The sequence below is a fragment of the Calidris pugnax genome, unplaced genomic scaffold, assembly GCF_001431845.1.
Source record: "Calidris pugnax isolate Ruff unplaced genomic scaffold, ASM143184v1 scaffold124, whole genome shotgun sequence".
Taxonomy (NCBI): domain Eukaryota; kingdom Metazoa; phylum Chordata; class Aves; order Charadriiformes; family Scolopacidae; genus Calidris; species Calidris pugnax.
The window spans coordinates 1437502-1455208 of NW_015090914.1; the positions used below are offsets into that span (position 1 = coordinate 1437502).

At 39.1% G+C, this 17707-nt stretch overlaps 1 protein-coding gene across 1 annotated transcript in view; it reads left to right on the forward strand.

Moving 5' to 3' along the window:
• The window catches only part of LOC106892349 (protein PTHB1-like), a 355117-nt gene that overhangs the window by 58794 nt on the left and 278616 nt on the right, over nucleotides 1–17707 (forward strand). Inside the window, exons 11-16 of the mRNA XM_014949498.1 lie at nucleotides 3466–3542; nucleotides 4958–5011; nucleotides 7189–7291; nucleotides 9131–9235; nucleotides 12398–12412; nucleotides 16426–16566. Coding sequence (XP_014804984.1) covers nucleotides 3466–3542; nucleotides 4958–5011; nucleotides 7189–7291; nucleotides 9131–9235; nucleotides 12398–12412; nucleotides 16426–16566 — 495 coding nt within the window. The remainder of the gene's footprint in view (nucleotides 1–3465; nucleotides 3543–4957; nucleotides 5012–7188; nucleotides 7292–9130; nucleotides 9236–12397; nucleotides 12413–16425; nucleotides 16567–17707) is intronic.

Here is a 17707-nt window from a genome sequence, read left to right on the forward strand (position 1 = left end):
ATTCTGTGCTGTCTCTTGCTCAGAGCTTCCTGGAGCCCAGTGAACTCATACTGGTTACAGCTCTATGACTCTGTCAGGCTGCAGATAATTTGCACTAGTGCAAGGATTCGTTAAAAAACCCTGTCAGTGCACTGACTACCCAAATGCAAGAGAACTTAAGGAATTTCACAGCAATGGTCTGATACACTTAAGTTTCAGAAAGAGTGAAAGTATTGCCAAATTCTGTTTTATTATTACAAATGTCTTCCTAAGCCATGCAAAGAACAAAGTCTTTTGTTAAAACAACCTTTCTGTTGCTTTAACTTCTCTCAAAAGTGATTGCATTTCAAGAACTTAGTGAGATGTCAAAATACCCCAATAACTGATCATGGTGAACTCTTGAATTTACATATGTTGCTAATAAGTTGCATTGATTTTGCTCAAGTGGGGGCATATAATTTCTACAGAGATCTTTCAAAGTTTCTGTACGTTGCTAATAACTTGCATTGATTTTGCTCAAGGTGGGGGCACATAATTTCTACAGAGATCTTTCAAAGTTTCTGTTATCAGAACAGTTTTTAAACAGTGTAGCTGACTTGCACAATTGCATTTCAAGAACTTAGTGAGATGTCAAAATACCCCAATAACTGATCATGGTGAACTCTTGAATTTACATATGTTGCTAATAAGTTGCATTGATTTTGCTCAAGTGGGGGCATATAATTTCTACAGAGATCTTTCAAAGTTTCTGTTATAACAGTTTTTAAACAGTGTAGCTGACTTGCACAGGAAATTGGAAGCATGTGATTTTACAGGAAACTATGGAAAAATCTTAGACCAATAGAAATAATCAATTAAAATCTCCTGGTGATAGTTTGCATGCTCTTAAAATGCGTTAAAGAAATAGTCGTGGCTTTCTGTGGGGAAAGGGAGTAAAAAGCTTACGATTGAAATCCCTAGAAAATGAAACATAATTTAGCTGCCATCATGAGCTTGATTCTGCAACTCAAAGATTTCTTTTTTGTAATTGCATATAACTTTGTCCATTGTTGTGATAGACTAATAGCAGTTTTTTAATTCTATAAATCAAGTAATAGGTTATTTAAGCGTGTAGATATATGTAAATTCCTCTGATTTTTACCACAGCCCTTCTTTGTAAGCATTTGACAGCTTTGCCCGGCTGTCATGGCCAAGGGAAGCAAAAGCAGGATGAAAGGAATAAGTCCATTTGAAATGAATCACCTTTTCTTTATTAGCTTTAACATGTTGTGTGGAAGGTCTAGGAAGAGAGAAAGGAATCATAGCTGTCCCTTGTAACTTTTCTGATCTGTCATGGTAGGATTAACAAGTTTGCTATGAATATTGTTGAACTTTTCCCCATTCTCTTTTCCTCTTAAATTTTTTTCTTCCTCAGTCTCTCTAATCTGATCTAAAGTGTTACAGTGGTGTTTATATGAATTTTTTTTTTATGAATGCTGTTTTCGCTGTGGAAAGATACTCTAATGATGTTGTGTTTGACTTTAACCGCATATAAAATGTGTGAGAAACTTTTACTTAAGAATAATGCCTTTTGGTTTCGGATGTTTTGGCTTTGTTTCATTTTGGCTTTTTTCTTAGACCTTTAAGTCTTAAAATAACTGCTCATTGTGTCTGGCTTTAACTAAGTCTTAAAATAACTGCTCATTGTGTCTGGTTGAATACAAACCACCCTTGAATGCATTAAGTTACTCCTAAGCATGATCTTTACAATGAGCCATTGACTTTTCTGTCTTCTGGATTCACCATTTGTGCAGTAAGGGCTTGTGTTGTTTTGAAAATGTGTACCCTTATCTGGAAATAATTTTTGTTTCATTTTGACTTCCAAACATGGAAGGTATTTAGAATGAGGTCATCACATAAAAAACCACCTTAGAGTAGTTATTTCCATAAATGTCTTGTTTCTGTCCAGTGCTGACCATTAAACTGTTGAACCTAAAATGTTTTATACATTTTGAAGACTAAGGATCTACATTATGAACTCATGAAATATATAAAAATCTTAACTGTCATACTGACTAAAATGTAGTGTTACTCACGTCAGTCTGGAGGGCATAAGTGATTAAACATAGGTGGTTTGGCTCAGTGTAAAAGTAACAAAAATCTGATGCTTATGTGTAAACTTTGTGATCTCTGTCCTATTTTTAAAAGAATAATGACTTTATGAAAGAACTTGCATTATAGTTTTCTTGAAGAAGCAGCCTAAGGAGAACTGATTCAGAAGGGACAGGAAAGGCAGGTATTTCTTCCCTGTAGGAGGGGAAGGGGCTGTGCTGAGCTGTGTGTAACTGGCAGAACTGGTGGGGGGCTGCTGTGGCAGCGTGGAACAGCCTGGGCTGCTTTGGTAGGGCTCGTGGAGGAACGGGTTTGCTTTGGCTCTTTTACCTTGTACTACAAGGAGGCATTTTTCTCTGAGCATAAAAACACATTTTCTATTGTCATTGAAATCTTTTCCCTTGACCCCCTTTTTAGAAAGGGATAATGTGCTGCCTGCTAATTCTGGGCCGTGTAATAAAGTCATCGCAGCTTTCGAATGTGCTCGTGCTCTCAATTATTCAATTAGTGTGTTAGTTAAATTTCCCCTTAACATTAAGTCTTTGCTGTTTGTTACTTTAGGAACTGTATGTGTCTGGTTTGGGTTTCTCTTTTTCCTATACATTTAGTATTAAGAAATAAAAATGCATTTCAAAAAAAATGCAAATACCTTAGAGCTGGATTTCTGGGCTCTTAAGAGGAGATTATGTAATTTAATTCCTCTTGGTATTTAAGTGCCTACACTTTAATCCTTACAGCTTTTTAATGTATGTGTATCTACATAAGGTTTTATATCATGGACATACATGAGTTTGTAGCATTCTTTGCCTTGTATGTTGACAGGCCTGGAAACCATCAGGCAATATATTGTACCCAAGCCCCATGTAACGTTCTGTACATAAAACTTTTGTATACCTTCTTATACAGAGAAATTTCTAAAATCTATTTTAATTTTACACTCTTAAGAACAAAATCTTTCTGTACCTAACATATTCATTATCAAATTCTTTAGATGAAAGTGCCATGAGATTTTGGAGATATTGTGTATTTTGGAGATAGTTGTTTATTACAGTTGTATTAGTATATGCGCCTGAGGATACAAGTTTAAAAATTCCTTACAGTTTCTGGAGATCATGGATAGTTGGTATAAAATTTTATTATAAAATGCATCTAAATCCTTTTTTGTGCATTAATCAGGCATCCAGAATGTGATCTAGGTTTAGATTGTCTGTAGAAATCTTAAATTTGGGAAGTTTCTTTGGTCAAACATCATATGCGTTGTTATTTTTTTCCTTTACTTGGTGGGTGTAATGATATAAGTCTGAAACCTGATGCTGTTGAAGTTGTATTATTTTAATAAATGTAGTTGCTTTTTTTGTTAAAGGAGCGCTGATTTACTTTCTCTTTTTCTTTCAGATATTTTGCCCAAATCTGAAAAACACAGAGATCTCATTGTCACAGCAGAAGTTTCACCTGATTTGGATGCAGAATCTGTATGTACCTGTATAAAAAGGAAATGACTCTGAAAACACTCAGTATATCAGTGGAAGCACAGCCTTCCATCTTTCTTTCCCAAGGCTGTCCGTGTGTCTCAGTTTCCTGTTAGGCAGGCTTTCACGGGGGTTCCTTCAGTAGCCAGCTAGGAAGGAAAAGTCTGGTGAGACACTTGGTGGAGAAGGATTGATACAGCAAGTGTGGGGACAATTTTAGGGCTTCTGCAGTGATCTTGGAAACTAAAGACTTGCAGATACTACTTCTGCTCTTGGGAAAAGATTTCAGTTGTGATGTATGGGGTAAAAGCAAAGAGGATATAGACGTGGTAAACTGAATTAGATAAGCAAGTGGAGGAGCATTCTGGTTATTTAACACTACTCCCTGAGGGTCACCTCTGAGCCAGGAAGTCCAGCTGATTTTGGAAAGCTGAGTATGGTCAGGATCAATCTCTTTGCACCCATGCTATTGATTCAGGGTCACTGGTAACCACAGACAGTGATGAGAGTATGAGAGGCCAGTGTGAAACCAGCTATGGTTTTTAAACTGAAAAAGATACGAGATGTATAAATGAAGACCCTGTTTGTAGAACCCAGAGGGGCTACCAACTTCCTGACTTCTTAGGAACTTTGCAGATGTGGGCCTTATGGTGGCACATTGGGATGACAAGGAGGGTGACTATTGGTCATCTGATTGTTCTTAATCTACTCTTTTATCATGAGAAGGTATAAGTTCAAGTCAGTAATTTGGTATTCCAGCAGAAGTGAAGTGTCTTTAAAATCAAATAATTTAAGCAGGAACATTTTCTTAAACTGTTAGGACTGACCTGATGCAAAATGAAATATAAGCAGAAAATATTAAAATAGACTGTAAGGTCAAGATGAATTTGGAATTAAAAGGGACTGTCTATTAAAGTGGAAATTATCAGGACTGGGAAGATGCCTGCTATAATTTTCTTTTGAAGTTCAAAATATATTTCTGATTATAAGATCATGTGTGATGATTTTGTAGTACATACTATGGTGTCTATATAATGTATTGGCAGATTGGAAGTCACATTTCGCTGCTGAATAACAGAAAGTATTTCCAGAATTTAAAGAAATATACAGCGGATAGTACTGTGCCAAACAAAACAGTATCAAATATTCATATATACTTCAAAGTTAGTTTCTTATATAAACAACATTCATGACCTTGTGCTATCCTTTTTTCAGGCAATTTTGAACGGAGGCTTTACATTTTCAGAGGGAGCTCAAAACATATTTTGTGTATTTTAGTCTGTCATAGGGATGATAAGTCCTTTACCATTAATTCCCTGTTTACCAAGTTGATAGTGTGAAAGTGATATTGCATTCATTGTGTCCGCTCATTCCTGTGTAATATTGGGTTTATTCTGTTTTCATCTTTTTCTTCACAGCAAGCCACTGACAGTGAGGTGAAGGCAGAGGCAGTACCATCAGTCACAGTGAAGGTACTGTGCCCAGCTCAAACAGTAGCATTCAAATAGCGGTGGCAAATTTTAATAAACCTGTCACTTTCTGTGTATTTCACTTAGATCATGAAAATGAGTAACATCTGAAATGCAGCATATGTGTAATTCTTCTCCTTAGCATGACAAGGTTTCATTCTAACCAGCCTCCTGCTGAAGTCAGAAAGTGATAGGGGGTTTATTTTTTGATAGACTTATCGAGAAGCAGACACAAAAGCATTATTAGGATGGAATGAAGTTGGTTTTGAAGTTATAAGAATAATTTTACCAACACTTTTCAAAGGGAAAAAATGTTTGTTTACTTAAAATGTGAAGTTTGTTGTCTTCAGCTGCTTTTTTAGTTGTCAATAAACAAAAGTAGACTTTTTTTGTAAAAAGACTTTCATAGCTTTTGATAGTGGGAAGAAAAAAACCTAAGAAAAATTAATTTGAAAATGAACATCATTGCAGTCCTTGAGAGTTGCTGTCTGTAGCTGATTCTAACGAAAGTATGAGGGCATGTGCATGCACGTGTGTGCAAGTGTAGGTTCTCCTCAGTGTTGCCTAAAAAGGATCATGGTTTTTATTTCTGAGTGTGAGCAATCTAAGTGGTTCTAGGAGTATCAACCGAACCTTATTTTTGAGAACCTTGCAAGTTCTCCCTCTGTCTTAAATGAAAGGGAGGGTAACTGGAATATTAATTGAACCAAATTCCCTTCCTCTATTGTGGTTTAGTTGTACCTGGTCCAACAGCTTTCTCTGCATTTTTATATGCTAAAATGATACAGGATAAAACTCTAATCCTGCTAAAGTTTATGACAGTTTTGCTTGAAGAAACTCAGATGAACAGCATTGGACTTTGACTCAGGCTGTTTGTGAAGATAAGGGTACCTTAAAATATGTAACGTAAATTTAAATTACCTCCAGAAAGGTTTGAATTTGTCAGCTTTTAGTTTACAGTGGAGCCAATATGTTGTGTGAGTTATTAAAGAAGAAAGTATAGTGTTTATAATTGCCAAATGCAATTTTTGGGGAGTGGTTATAATTTCAGTATCGGGAACACAAGTAGCTCCCATTTTTCCCCCTCAGCTGCTCATTATTGTAAAGCCAATAGCAAATGCTATTAAAAATGAGGATGTGTTTATATATTTGATAAGCTTTTTAATTATAATATTTTATAATTCTCTATTCTTTTTTCTTGTTTATGCATCTTATACCTTTTAATGAAACAAAAATAGTAAATGTAGGTGTTATCATGCATTGAATTTTTTCCAGAATAGTTTTTCCTCTGGAAAGTCAATTTAACTGATCTTCACATGACTCCATTCTAATTACCTGCAGTTGATGAAAAAGTTCTTTTTAATTAATGGATTCAACTCTACTATTTGCAAGGTTATAAGCATTAGTTCTTAGGAAAGTGAGAAATACTTGTACATTATGGTTGCATGTTATGACTTGTCAGACTAATTTGAATTTTGCCACTGAATTTGACAACTTGAGAAGAATTTTAATAAATTTTAAAATTCAGTATTTTCTTGAATTGCACGGCTGCACCCAATGTATGGGTGTGCCTTGCATGTGTTCTGCAATCTAGGTAATGTTAATGAATATTATTCAGCTATTGTAGTGGTTGTCATTGTACTCAAAACAGCTGCAGACAATGCACTGTGCTTTAAAAAAACTTCAGAATTTGTGGCACTTATTTTCTATATTTAAAACTTAATTTTTAAATTTAATTTGGCACCAATGACAAGCCTGTTAGAAAAGTTTTAATAAAATTAAATACTTCTTGGCAAAAGTTACTAGATAAGAGTATTCTTCACTCCAGGCTCCTGTATGCAGCAAAAAGCTGAATGTCATTGGGAAATGCAAAATATTAGCATTTTAATTAACAATTTCACATTAATTTGTATTGGCTTAAAATTGCAAAGAGCAAGAGAAATCCCCTCAGTTTTTTTGTAGCCTTGCAAGTTACTGTGTTCCATTATTGGCTATAAGGAAACAAAAATTGTGAAAGGAAAATAGTGGTTTTGAAGTTGAAATTTGAAGGTCTTAGATGCTGTTGCTGAATTACTCTTTGCCCGTTTTTTCCTATCTTTTTGCTGGTTATGTTTGTTTCCTGCTATTCAGAGATTAATTTGTTGCTTCCTCTAACTACCTGTGTGTGTCACTTGGTGCAGGTAACAGTGCAGAGCAGAGTGACGGCGCAGAAACCCAGCCTGGCAGTGTGTGTCCAAGCCCCGTTAGCAGTCACCTGTGACCAGTTCCTCTTTGACGATTTAGGTAAATTCTTGTAGTCCCATTACAGTATCTTAAGACTTTCTCTGTGGGTGTGTGAAGTCTGCCCTCTGAGACCCCTGTTGCAAATACACTGCAGTTCAAGCTGTCACAGATCTGCCTTGCCTGCACTCTGCAGCTCTTGGATACTGCTACTGGGGGAATCACAGAATCCCATGGGGTTGGAAGGGACCTCTGGAGATCATCTCCTCCAACCCCTTGTCAAGGCAGGTCCACCCAGAGCAGGTTGCATAGGAACGTGTCCAGGTGGGTTTGAATGTCTCCAGAGAAGGAGACTCCACCACCTCCCTGGGCAGCCTCTGCCAGGGCTCTGCCACCCTCACAGGAAAGAAGTTCCTCCTCATGTTTAGGTGTAACTTCTTATGTTGCAGTTTGTGCCCATTTCCTCTTGTCCTGTCCCTGGGCACCACTGAAAAAAGACTGGCCCCATCCTCCTGACACCCACCCTTGAAGTATTTATAGGTGTTGATCAGATCCCCCCTCAGCCTTTTCTTCTCCAGACTAAAAAGACCCAAGTCCCTCAGCCTCTCCTTGTAAGAGAGATGCTCCAGGCCCCTCATCATCTTGGTAGCCTCTGCTGTCCCCTCTCCAGCAATTCCCTGTCCTTCTGGAACTGGGGAGCCCAGAACTGGTCCCAGTGCTCCAGATGGGGCCTCCCCAGGGCAGAGCAGAGGGGCAGGATGACCTCCCTCCACCTGCTGCTCACCCTCTTCCTGATGCCCCCAGGATGCCATTGGTCTTCTTGGCCACCAGGGCCCATTGCTGGCTCATGGGCATCCTGTTGTCCCCCAGGACTCCCCAGGTCTTTCTCCTCAGAGCTGCTCTCCAGCAGGTCACCCCCAACCTGTCCTGGTGCAGGGGGTTATTTCTCCCCAGGTGCAGCACCCTGCACTTGCCTTTGAGGTTCATCAGGTTCTTCTCTGCCCAACTCTCCAGCCTGTCCAGGTCTCACTGGATGGCAGCACAGCCTTCTGGGGTGTCAGCCACCCCTCCCAGCTTTGTATCAGCAGCAAACTTACCCGTGAGGGTGCTGTGGGAGACTGTGTGCAAGCCTTAAGTAGAAAGGAACGGAGTAGCTTCCTTGACTATGGTAGGATGTACAGCAGGTGAGGAGAGGCATGGTGGCAGCTACGTGACGGAGGGAGGAAAAAAGAGATAAATGAGATAAATCAGTTTTTCTGTGGTAGTTTTGCTGTAGCGTTTTTGTTTTGCTGGCAATTCTGTTTATGTAGAAATGGCATGGCATGGCATGAGCTAAAAGCAGAGACAGAAGGCTTGTTTGCCTGTGGACAGTCCAGCGTACGCTCCAACTTTTTCAACTCTGTTGATAAGACTGTAGGTGGGGTTGCCTTGAAGACTGAGTAGAGCTGGAGACCAGAGAGGTGTGTCCTGCTCCCTCAGCTGGGAGGGCAGAGACCATTTCTCCTCTGGAATGGGCAGTCACAGTCCCTGTTGGAACAGGGCTCTGCTGACGGCTGCTCTCATCTGAAAGGACAGACCCTAGGTTTTCTCAACTCGGGACAAGAGCAAAGGGCCAATGGCTTTGTAAAATATTAAAATCACAATGTAAAACTGCATTTGTTTTGTTATTCCCTGTGTTCAGTGTGCTGAATTGTCTCATTGGTTAGACTTCGACGGAGCTGTGAGATGGAGAGACTAGTTTGCCTTTTACAAATTAGGGATTTAAAAAAAAGCATATCCCATGATTTGATAAAGGAGAACTAATGGAAACAATTATCATAATTTAGTAGAGTATTTCCTGAAGTGCTAGAAAATATGTTGCTTTCATTTGGATGCTCCTATTACTTTGTGTATTGTTTTTAGAACCAGATTCATCTGAAACTGTGGTCGTGTCTGCCTTTTTGAAGGGGAATTGTTCTCCATCAGAACTGGAAGGGAGTTGTGTGGTTTCATATAACACACCAACAGGTAAGCCACTGGAGGTTTCAAATTAATTTGCCTTTTTTGAGGTCTTTTTCTTAACATATGTCTTATAAATGTTTTTTTGAAATGTGTTGAAGGCAGTAGCGATTAAAGAAATAATGTATGTTTGAGTCAAGTCTTTAGATTTTGTTAATATTTTATGTTATGTTATAATATTCAGTTACATAATTGGTCTTAGAGATACAAAATCATATGGGTATGGCTTGGGAAGGAGCTGTGCAAGCTCTCCCCCCCTGCCGTATCAGTTTGCCTCTGCTCTGCCCCTTAAGGGCCCACCTGTTGGAGTGAGAAGTTAATGACGTGTTCCTGACTGTTGACCCTTCTGGGCTGCCACCAAATGTGACAGGAGCTGCCTTCCTGCAGAGGAGGAGATGTGACTGAGCCTTGGGAGGGATTATTCCTCACGCCCCTTTCCACAGTTGGACATATTAATTCTAAACAAATACACTAACCCAGAGGAATAGAGACTAAGTTACGCCAGGGGAAGTTCAGGTTGGATATTAGGAAACATTTCTTTACTGAAAGGGTTGTCAGGCATTGGAAGGGGCTGCCCAGGGAGGTGGTGGAGTCACCATCCCTGGAGGTATTTAAGAAACGTGTAGACATGGTTCTTCAGGGCATGCTCTAGTGCCCAAGATTACTGGTTTGTGGTGGGGTGCTGTGTGGGTGGGTGATGGTTTTTGGTTTGGTGGTTGTTGTTGTGTGTTTAGGTGGTGGGTGCTGGTTTTTTTGTTTTGGTTTGGTTTTTTTTTTGTGTGGTTGGACTCGATGATCTCTGAGGTCCCTTCCAACCACTACAATTCTGTGATTCTGTAAGTTGTTCTGTTATATAACGCCCAGATGACCCTAGTGATAGAACATGTAGATTTACCCTGCTGCCCAGAACTGAAGACTGCTCAGCTCAGTTTTCTACACACAGCCTTGTGAATGTGTTGGGCTGCTGAGAAACTGTGTTGAGGCAGGGCTTCCCTGCTAAATGCAGCAGAAACGAGTTGAAGCCATGCGTTCCTCACTCCTTACTGCTTGGCTCTGCTCCTCCACCTCCTTTCCTGGTGTGCTCACACAATCCACGGTTATTTCCCAGCCAGATTTGCTGATGGGGTTCTCTGTGCAAAGGCAGACCTGTGCCAGCACAAAGGGAAGAGGGCTGGGCTTGAGTACTGTATCCTAGGTGTGCACTTCTATTTCAGCATGGAGTCCACACCACTTGTCACTGGAAGCTGTGTTTAGGATGGTAGTCTAGGCTGGGTGATGACTGAAATGCTTCTTTCTAGACAAAACTGAAACGTGTTTTTGAAGAGCTTGATCTTGCCCCCTTTAGACATACCCTTGCAGGTGTGTGAAGAGGGCAGGAGAGAAAAGGATGCGTCTCCCTTTTTCTTGAGAGCCTGCATGAACAGCTGGTAGAGCTGCAGTCCCTCTCTATTGTGACCGAGTGTTTATGCCTTGTGAGTGAGATAAATCACAGAATCTTCATGGGTCAAGAGGACCTTTGAGATCATTGAGTCCAACCACACACACACACAAATAAACCAACCCAACAATCCCGGGCACTAGAGCATGCCCTGAGGAGCCACGTCTACGCGTTTCCTAAATCTCTCCAGGGATGGTGACTCCACCACCTCCCTGGGCAGGCTGTTCCAGTGCCTGACCACCCCCTCAGTAAAGTCATTCTTCCCAATATCTAATCTAAACCTCCCCTGCCCCAACTTCAGACCATTTCCTCTGCTCCTGGCATTATTCCCCTGGGAGAAGAGGCCAACCCCCACCTCTCTGCAGCCTCCTTTCAGGGAGTTGTAGAGGGCAATGAGGTCTCCCCTCAGCCTCCTTTTCTCCAAACTAAACATGCCCAGTTCCCTCAGCCTCTCCTTGTGTGACTTGTTCTCCAGACCCCTCCCCAGCTTGGTGGCTCTCCTCTGGACACGCTCCAGCACCTCAGTGTCCTTCCTGTAGTGAGGGGCCCAGAACTGAACACAGCCCTCGAGGTGAGGCCTCTCCAGTGCCCAGTCCAGGGGGACCATCACCTCCTGAGTCCTGGTGGCCACACTGGTCCTGACACAGGCCAGGATGCTGGTGGCCTTCTTGGCCACCTGGGCACACTGCTGGCTCATCTTCAGCCCACAGGCCACCAACACCCCCAGGTCCTTTTCTGCCAGGCAGCTCCAGCCACTCTGCCCCCAGCCTGGAGCGCTGCAGGGGGTTGGTGGGACTGAAATGCAGGACCCGGCCCAATGCTGCACCTACATGAGTATCTAACCCAGGGTTGTGCTTTCAGACAGATGGTGTGGTACGACTCCTTAGGGAGTAGACTTCTGAGTATCTTAGATCCTCTGATTTCTGAAAGTTGGCTTCTTGGTTTTCTGCTCTTGCTTCTGGGATTTTTGCTTTCCCAGACCAGAGAGCATCAAACTGAAAGGGTATTTCTCACCGGCCACTGAATGTCTTATTTCTTTCAGGTGATACTGGTTAAACTTGCATTTTAGATGTTAGATTGGATTTTTGCAAGCCTTTTGGTTAGGGAAGTAAAAAAATCTTGCCTCTTCCGTATGTTTGATTGTTTATATGCAATTAAAAAAAATCCCCAGAAGATATGACATCTAAAGGAATTAGAAGATTTTTTAAAGACTTATGTTTAATGGTAGAATTTGGAAGACTTCTATATGAAAGAGCATCATTAAGATCTTACTAATTTTTTGAATATTTATTTAAATTACTAAGCTGGGATAATTCTAATCAATTACATACAAATACTAGTGTTGCCTGTAGGAGGCAATCAAATCCTTAAGTGTAATATATTGGTAAAAAAAATAAATTAAGTGCCTTTGTGGATTCTTTTATCTGAATAGAGATTTTTTTCCTTTTATTTTTTAAGATACTCATATTTGTGGCCAAATGAGTCTTCGGTGTGTCTCATGGGATTCCTCCAGCTGAAGGTTAATGAGTCACTTAGTTGGATGGGATTGCACTATTGATGGATGCGGTCTCATGTCTGGTTTTTGGCGAGAGTTATGTCTTTATGTATTGTCTACTTAACAAATGGGTCTTAAGTTCTTTAAAACCTGTTACTGCATTTTCTTTTTTTCGTATTTGAGTAGTATCTTACGTGATTTTTTTTTTCCTTTCGTCCCGTTGCTGGCTGTATGGCAGAGCTCAACCCTGAAGGTGAGTGATGGAAAACATGTGAAGTTAGAATGGTTTTATGAGTGATAGCGTATGCCGAATAAAGCAGATTTGGAAGGGAGCAGTTATTTTACCTATTATTTCTGTGCATTCTTACTGTCCTTGGTTTGATAACTCTGAAGGGGTGAATGTTTGAGAAAATTGAAAGTAAATGAGGCGACAATAAGACATAAGTTGACATAAGATGACAATTACTCATGGAGAAAATAGGAAAGTCGTAAAGACATTTCTTGGTGAACTATATTGCACTTTCTCCTGTGAAAGCTAAGAACTTTGCAAACTATTAAGGGCCTTGTGCATTGAGATTGGAAATGGAAAACACAATTGTATGTTCTTTAGCATATTTTTAGCTATTTTTTTTTTTCAAGTTTCAACAAGAACTTAGGCAGCTAAATTATAGCTAAATGAAAATTTTTGGTGCAGTTGAAACAGCTCGTAAGGGTTTGTAGCTAATGCTCTGCTGTTTGAACTGAGTACCTCTGCCAGTGATGTCACTGACCATCTCTCCATTCCAGTTACTATTGGAAACATCTTGTTCAAGGCTAGAAGGCTGCTTTCTAGCCTAGAATGGCAGCAGTACAAAGCTGATTGGGGTAGAGATGCTACTTGCAAAAGGTACGATTAAAAGGACAAAACAGGACTAGAAAGTTGGCTTATGTCTAGGTAGACTAAAAAGAGAAAAGGGTAGTTTTGCAATGTAGTTGTTTACATGTAGTGAAAAGGTACACTCTTTACAGGAAGTGTTTTGCTAACTTCAAAAAAAATATATTAAGTACAAATTCCTCACATCTTGGGGAGGGGAAAAAAGTTGCTTGTCATAGATTTAGAGATCAATTGAGAGGGCGTTTTCAGTTTTGCAGTTTTTCTAAACAGAAGTTATATGTATAGAAATATGTATATTTGAGTTTTGTTTTGCAATGCTTATGATCTTACAAGCGTACTAATTGAAGTAAAAAAGTAGCTAAGTGTGTTAATGGTTCCCTTCCTTTTCTGGATTCTGGATGTTTCAGGGACCTTGAGGTGCCACACAGGGAATAGATGCTTGAACCATCTCAATAGAATAATTCTCTTGACAAGAATAGAATCATAGAATCAGAGTTGTCCAGGTTGGGAGGGACCTTTCAGAACATTTGGTCCAACCATCAACCTCACTCTGATCAAAACCATCACCAAACCATGTCTCTAAGCACTAGGTCAACCCGGCTTTTAAACACCTCCAGGGATGGGGCCTCAACCACTGCCCTGGGCAGCCCAGGCCAAGGCTTAAGAACCCTTTCAATGTAAAAAAATTGTTCCTACTCTCCAATCTGAACCTCCCCTGGTGCAACTTGAGGCCATTTCCTCTTTTCCTATAGCTATTGTCCTGTTGTCTTGTCTGATGGCTATCACCGTGTGGCAGATTTCTGCTATACAAAGTAATTTTTAAAATTACTAAAATATAGATCAAATATATAAGTAAACTATATAAAAAGAAATGTATATAATTTGAAAGGGAACATTCTAAAAATGAAGATATGGATTTTGTTTTAAGAAACTTCTACTCCAGATGAAAACCTGATGCTGAAGAGAAACCTGAGCATCGCAGTAAATTTTGTAGAATTATCTGGATCAAAATTCATTGGGGTTACAGTGAGGTCCTAAAATAGAGATCTGAGCTTTAATATTTTTTATCATGTGCTCCCTTCCACCTCTAACCATCGTATGATTCTATACACATCAGTCTTATGTTTCAAATAGAATAGACATGAATGCGCGGAATGGAAGCTAACCATTTTATTACTTTTATCAGGTAAGTGCATAGTATGCCTTTAAGTAGAAACTCAAGAGATAAAGTTCCAAAATTTGTTTCAGGTTAGAAGAGAATTTGAACTTTTTTTCACCTTTTTTCTGTATTACAGTGCTAAACTTGTGTCTCATGCAACGTATCACAGCTCTAGCTGAGGCGAGAGTAGTTACTAGCCATGACACCAAAGGATTGAGGAGGTTCTGGCTCCCACACTTTGCTACTGCTCTGTGTTTCTTCTCTACCCCTTCAAAGTTTGATATATTCTGAAAGCATTCCCCAGCATGAGTTTTCCACTGTATTGATAAATTTTATTGGAGCTTTTTGGTTTGGTTTTCTTGTATGTTTTGGACTCAACAATTGCAAATCTCCTCAGTCCCCTCCCGCCCCCTCCCAAAGCCCCAGATGCTGTTTGAATTAGTTTTGATTGGACCTCTTTCTGAAATACCAAAAAATTATGCTTAAGATGAGGCAGACTGACAGCAGACTATCTAGGAAGAGGTGATTTGAAACCAGAAGAAAGCTATCTTGTTTTAAATATAAAAATATTTCAAAATATTTCTGGCTAGTTTTCTCACTAATTTTTTCCTGTTGATGAATCTCCATATCTAAGTTCCATAGTAAGAAGTTTATGTTGACATCAAGAAAATATTTTAATTTTCCCATCAGATGGTGAAGATACAGTTGAGTGAATCATTCTGAGAGGTCATGGGCTTAATGTCAAGTATCTTTTCAGGAATTTTCCTTGGAATCCAGGGATATCCTGATTTTGTGGACCTGTCCTAAGCTTTCTGCTCGTTTTACACTGAATTTGTTTTTTGCGGAATAGTCACTGGGAGGCTTTATCAACCAGCCAAAAGAGCTAATGAATTGACATCAGAGGGATGAATCTGAGCCTGCGAGTAGCATTTTTCCCATGAGATGAGTCTTAGAAATAATTTTTCATTACAATAAATCTACCAAGCAGCACACAAACAAAATTGTTAGCAAAAAGCATTGCTTGGATGAGTAACAAATGGTTGAGCTCTATTTTTATACTAACCTGCTAAGTTTGCGATGGAGAACATCTGTGTAGCCATCAGTTTCATGACTTTTCTGTCTCCACATAATCCATGACAGTAACTTTAGTTTCTCTAAAGATCTACGTTGTTAAATTCTGCTGAGGTCAGTGTTGGGGTTAATGTTTGAGATTGGTGGGTTGTTTGGGAGAGAACGAGGGATTGTTGCTATGACATTAATGGTGTTCTCAATAAAAGAGGAGTATTGGTAAGGTAAGCCTGTACCCAAACAAAACAAGATTTCCCTGTTAGCTGCTTCATCAACAAATCTTCCTCAAAACCCCCAGAATCTGCCTGCCCCACTGACCAAGATCTCTGTATTTTGTAGCAATGAGCACTTTTTACCTTTCACATACAACATACCAGGTGATTTCTGCCATGCGATTTTAAACAATGTTTATATCTGAGCAAATTTTGGACACACACTAATGCATTCATTTTCTAAATGTCAGTGTTAAAACATCCTCTTCTCTTATACTCTTCTCTTATACCATTCTGATAAAATTGCATATCAGATTAGACCTTAATACCAAAGGCAGTAGCCAGTTTGTTCTACAGCTCTGTTTTGTTATGATGCAATGAGTTGCAAGATAGAATTTAATATACCTTTGGGTAATAATCTCTATTAGACACTTTTTTTTTTTCCTAAGCTGCAAACCTCTGACATGATATAAAGGTTGCATAAATATTATTTAAGAGTATAAAAAATAAATATGTCTTTAAGAAAGACTTAATTTGTGATTTTCCTGATAAAATGTACATGCTTCAGTTTTGTGTTCAAAGCATCAAAAGTAATCACAGAGCTGTTGTCTGTGTTAAACTAGAATTGTTTTTATAGACCATTAAATAAAATGTTGATCTGCATTGCCTATTAATTGGTATAAATACAGGCATGCACTGGATTTGGCTAATGACTCTTGCTTTCCCATTCAGTTGAAAATATTCACGTAAAAAGGTAATTAGAAGTATTCAAATTTAAAAGTGTTTTTGGAGAAAGATGTAACAGAAGTTGAGAATTTTACATAGTTTTTGTTTTAACATATTCCTTAACCACATTAAAAGTCTCTTGTTATACCTCTTTGAGGACAGCAGTATGAAATATCTTAAATTCAGGAGATGGATATGAAAGATGGATGTATTTTTTGTCGTTCTAGGAATACCAAAAGTTGCACAGTGTACCTTCAGGCTGCCGTTGCGGCTCGTCTGCTCTCCAGCCCAGCCTTCCAAAGCTGCAAACCACAAGCTGACTATCGATACCAATAAACCTCCTGTCAGTTTTCTCACCATTTTTCCAGGTAGGTTTTTAAATATGTCTATAATAGGAAATGCGTTAGGAACTCCAGCAGGAATTGTTTAACCGTGCAAAATAATGAGGTAATTAACAAAGCTACTGTTAGAATGTTAAAAAAGTGTATTTCGAAAGAAATGCTGGCATATTATTTCAGTAATAATCCACCTGGGCTGGTATGTCTGTCTCTGGTAAAACTGCACATTTCTTTGTGCAGTGGGAATGATACAGGTATCCAAAAAACCATTTTACATAAAATTGCATCAGTGGTGTTTTAATGGGGAAAACATGGGTATTCATTTAAAAAAAAAAAGACCAAAAAGAAGACATGTACTTAGCAGTATTTTCTGATGCACCAGCCTGAGATACATTTTATATTAAAATACTGTGAAGGAGAAATTAGGTGCCATTTAGGACTGGAAAAAAGAAGAATGAGACTGAGTACTATAAAGTGTAATGTTATGAAAATAATTTCTGCTGTAATGATGTGCTCATAATTTGGAAGTGATAGAGAAGGTGGAAGTGAGCACAGGGACGCTCTGTGGTACAAGATGGTACAATCATAAGCAAACAAGAAAGACCTGGGGGTGCATTAGTCAAACTGTTTCCATGCAGGAAAACTAGTATCACGTTACTGTGCACTGGCACACTGAGTGCTGGGCCTGGAAATTACATAAAAATTAATTCAAACTCAAAAGTGTAAAAAAAAAAAAAAAAGGCTAGGAACATTATCTAGGGATTTGAAGAGGAGAATTAAAAAAGTGACTCATTTAGCTTAATAAAACACAGGCAAAAAAATAAAAAGGAATACAGTTGCCTTCAGTGAATGTTTTGTGGCTGTATCATGGATCTAGATGGTTGTATTAGCACAAGAAGAAATGAGTAAACAGGGTTTATAAAGTGATTGTTAATAAGTTTAGTCTGGTAGTGATTAAGTTTCTGAACTTCAGAGGACTAAGGTTCTGGAACAGTTTTCTGAGAGCTGTATGGGCCAACAACTTTAATAAGATATTTTTAAGATGCAGCTGCATCACTTTTTGAAAAGTTTAGAGAGTACATTTGTCTGAGAGCAGTAAAGTAGACATGGTTGGGTGTTTTTGGTAGATTTTTTTCACTTTGAGGGTAAATATACCTTTTATCTCAAAAGG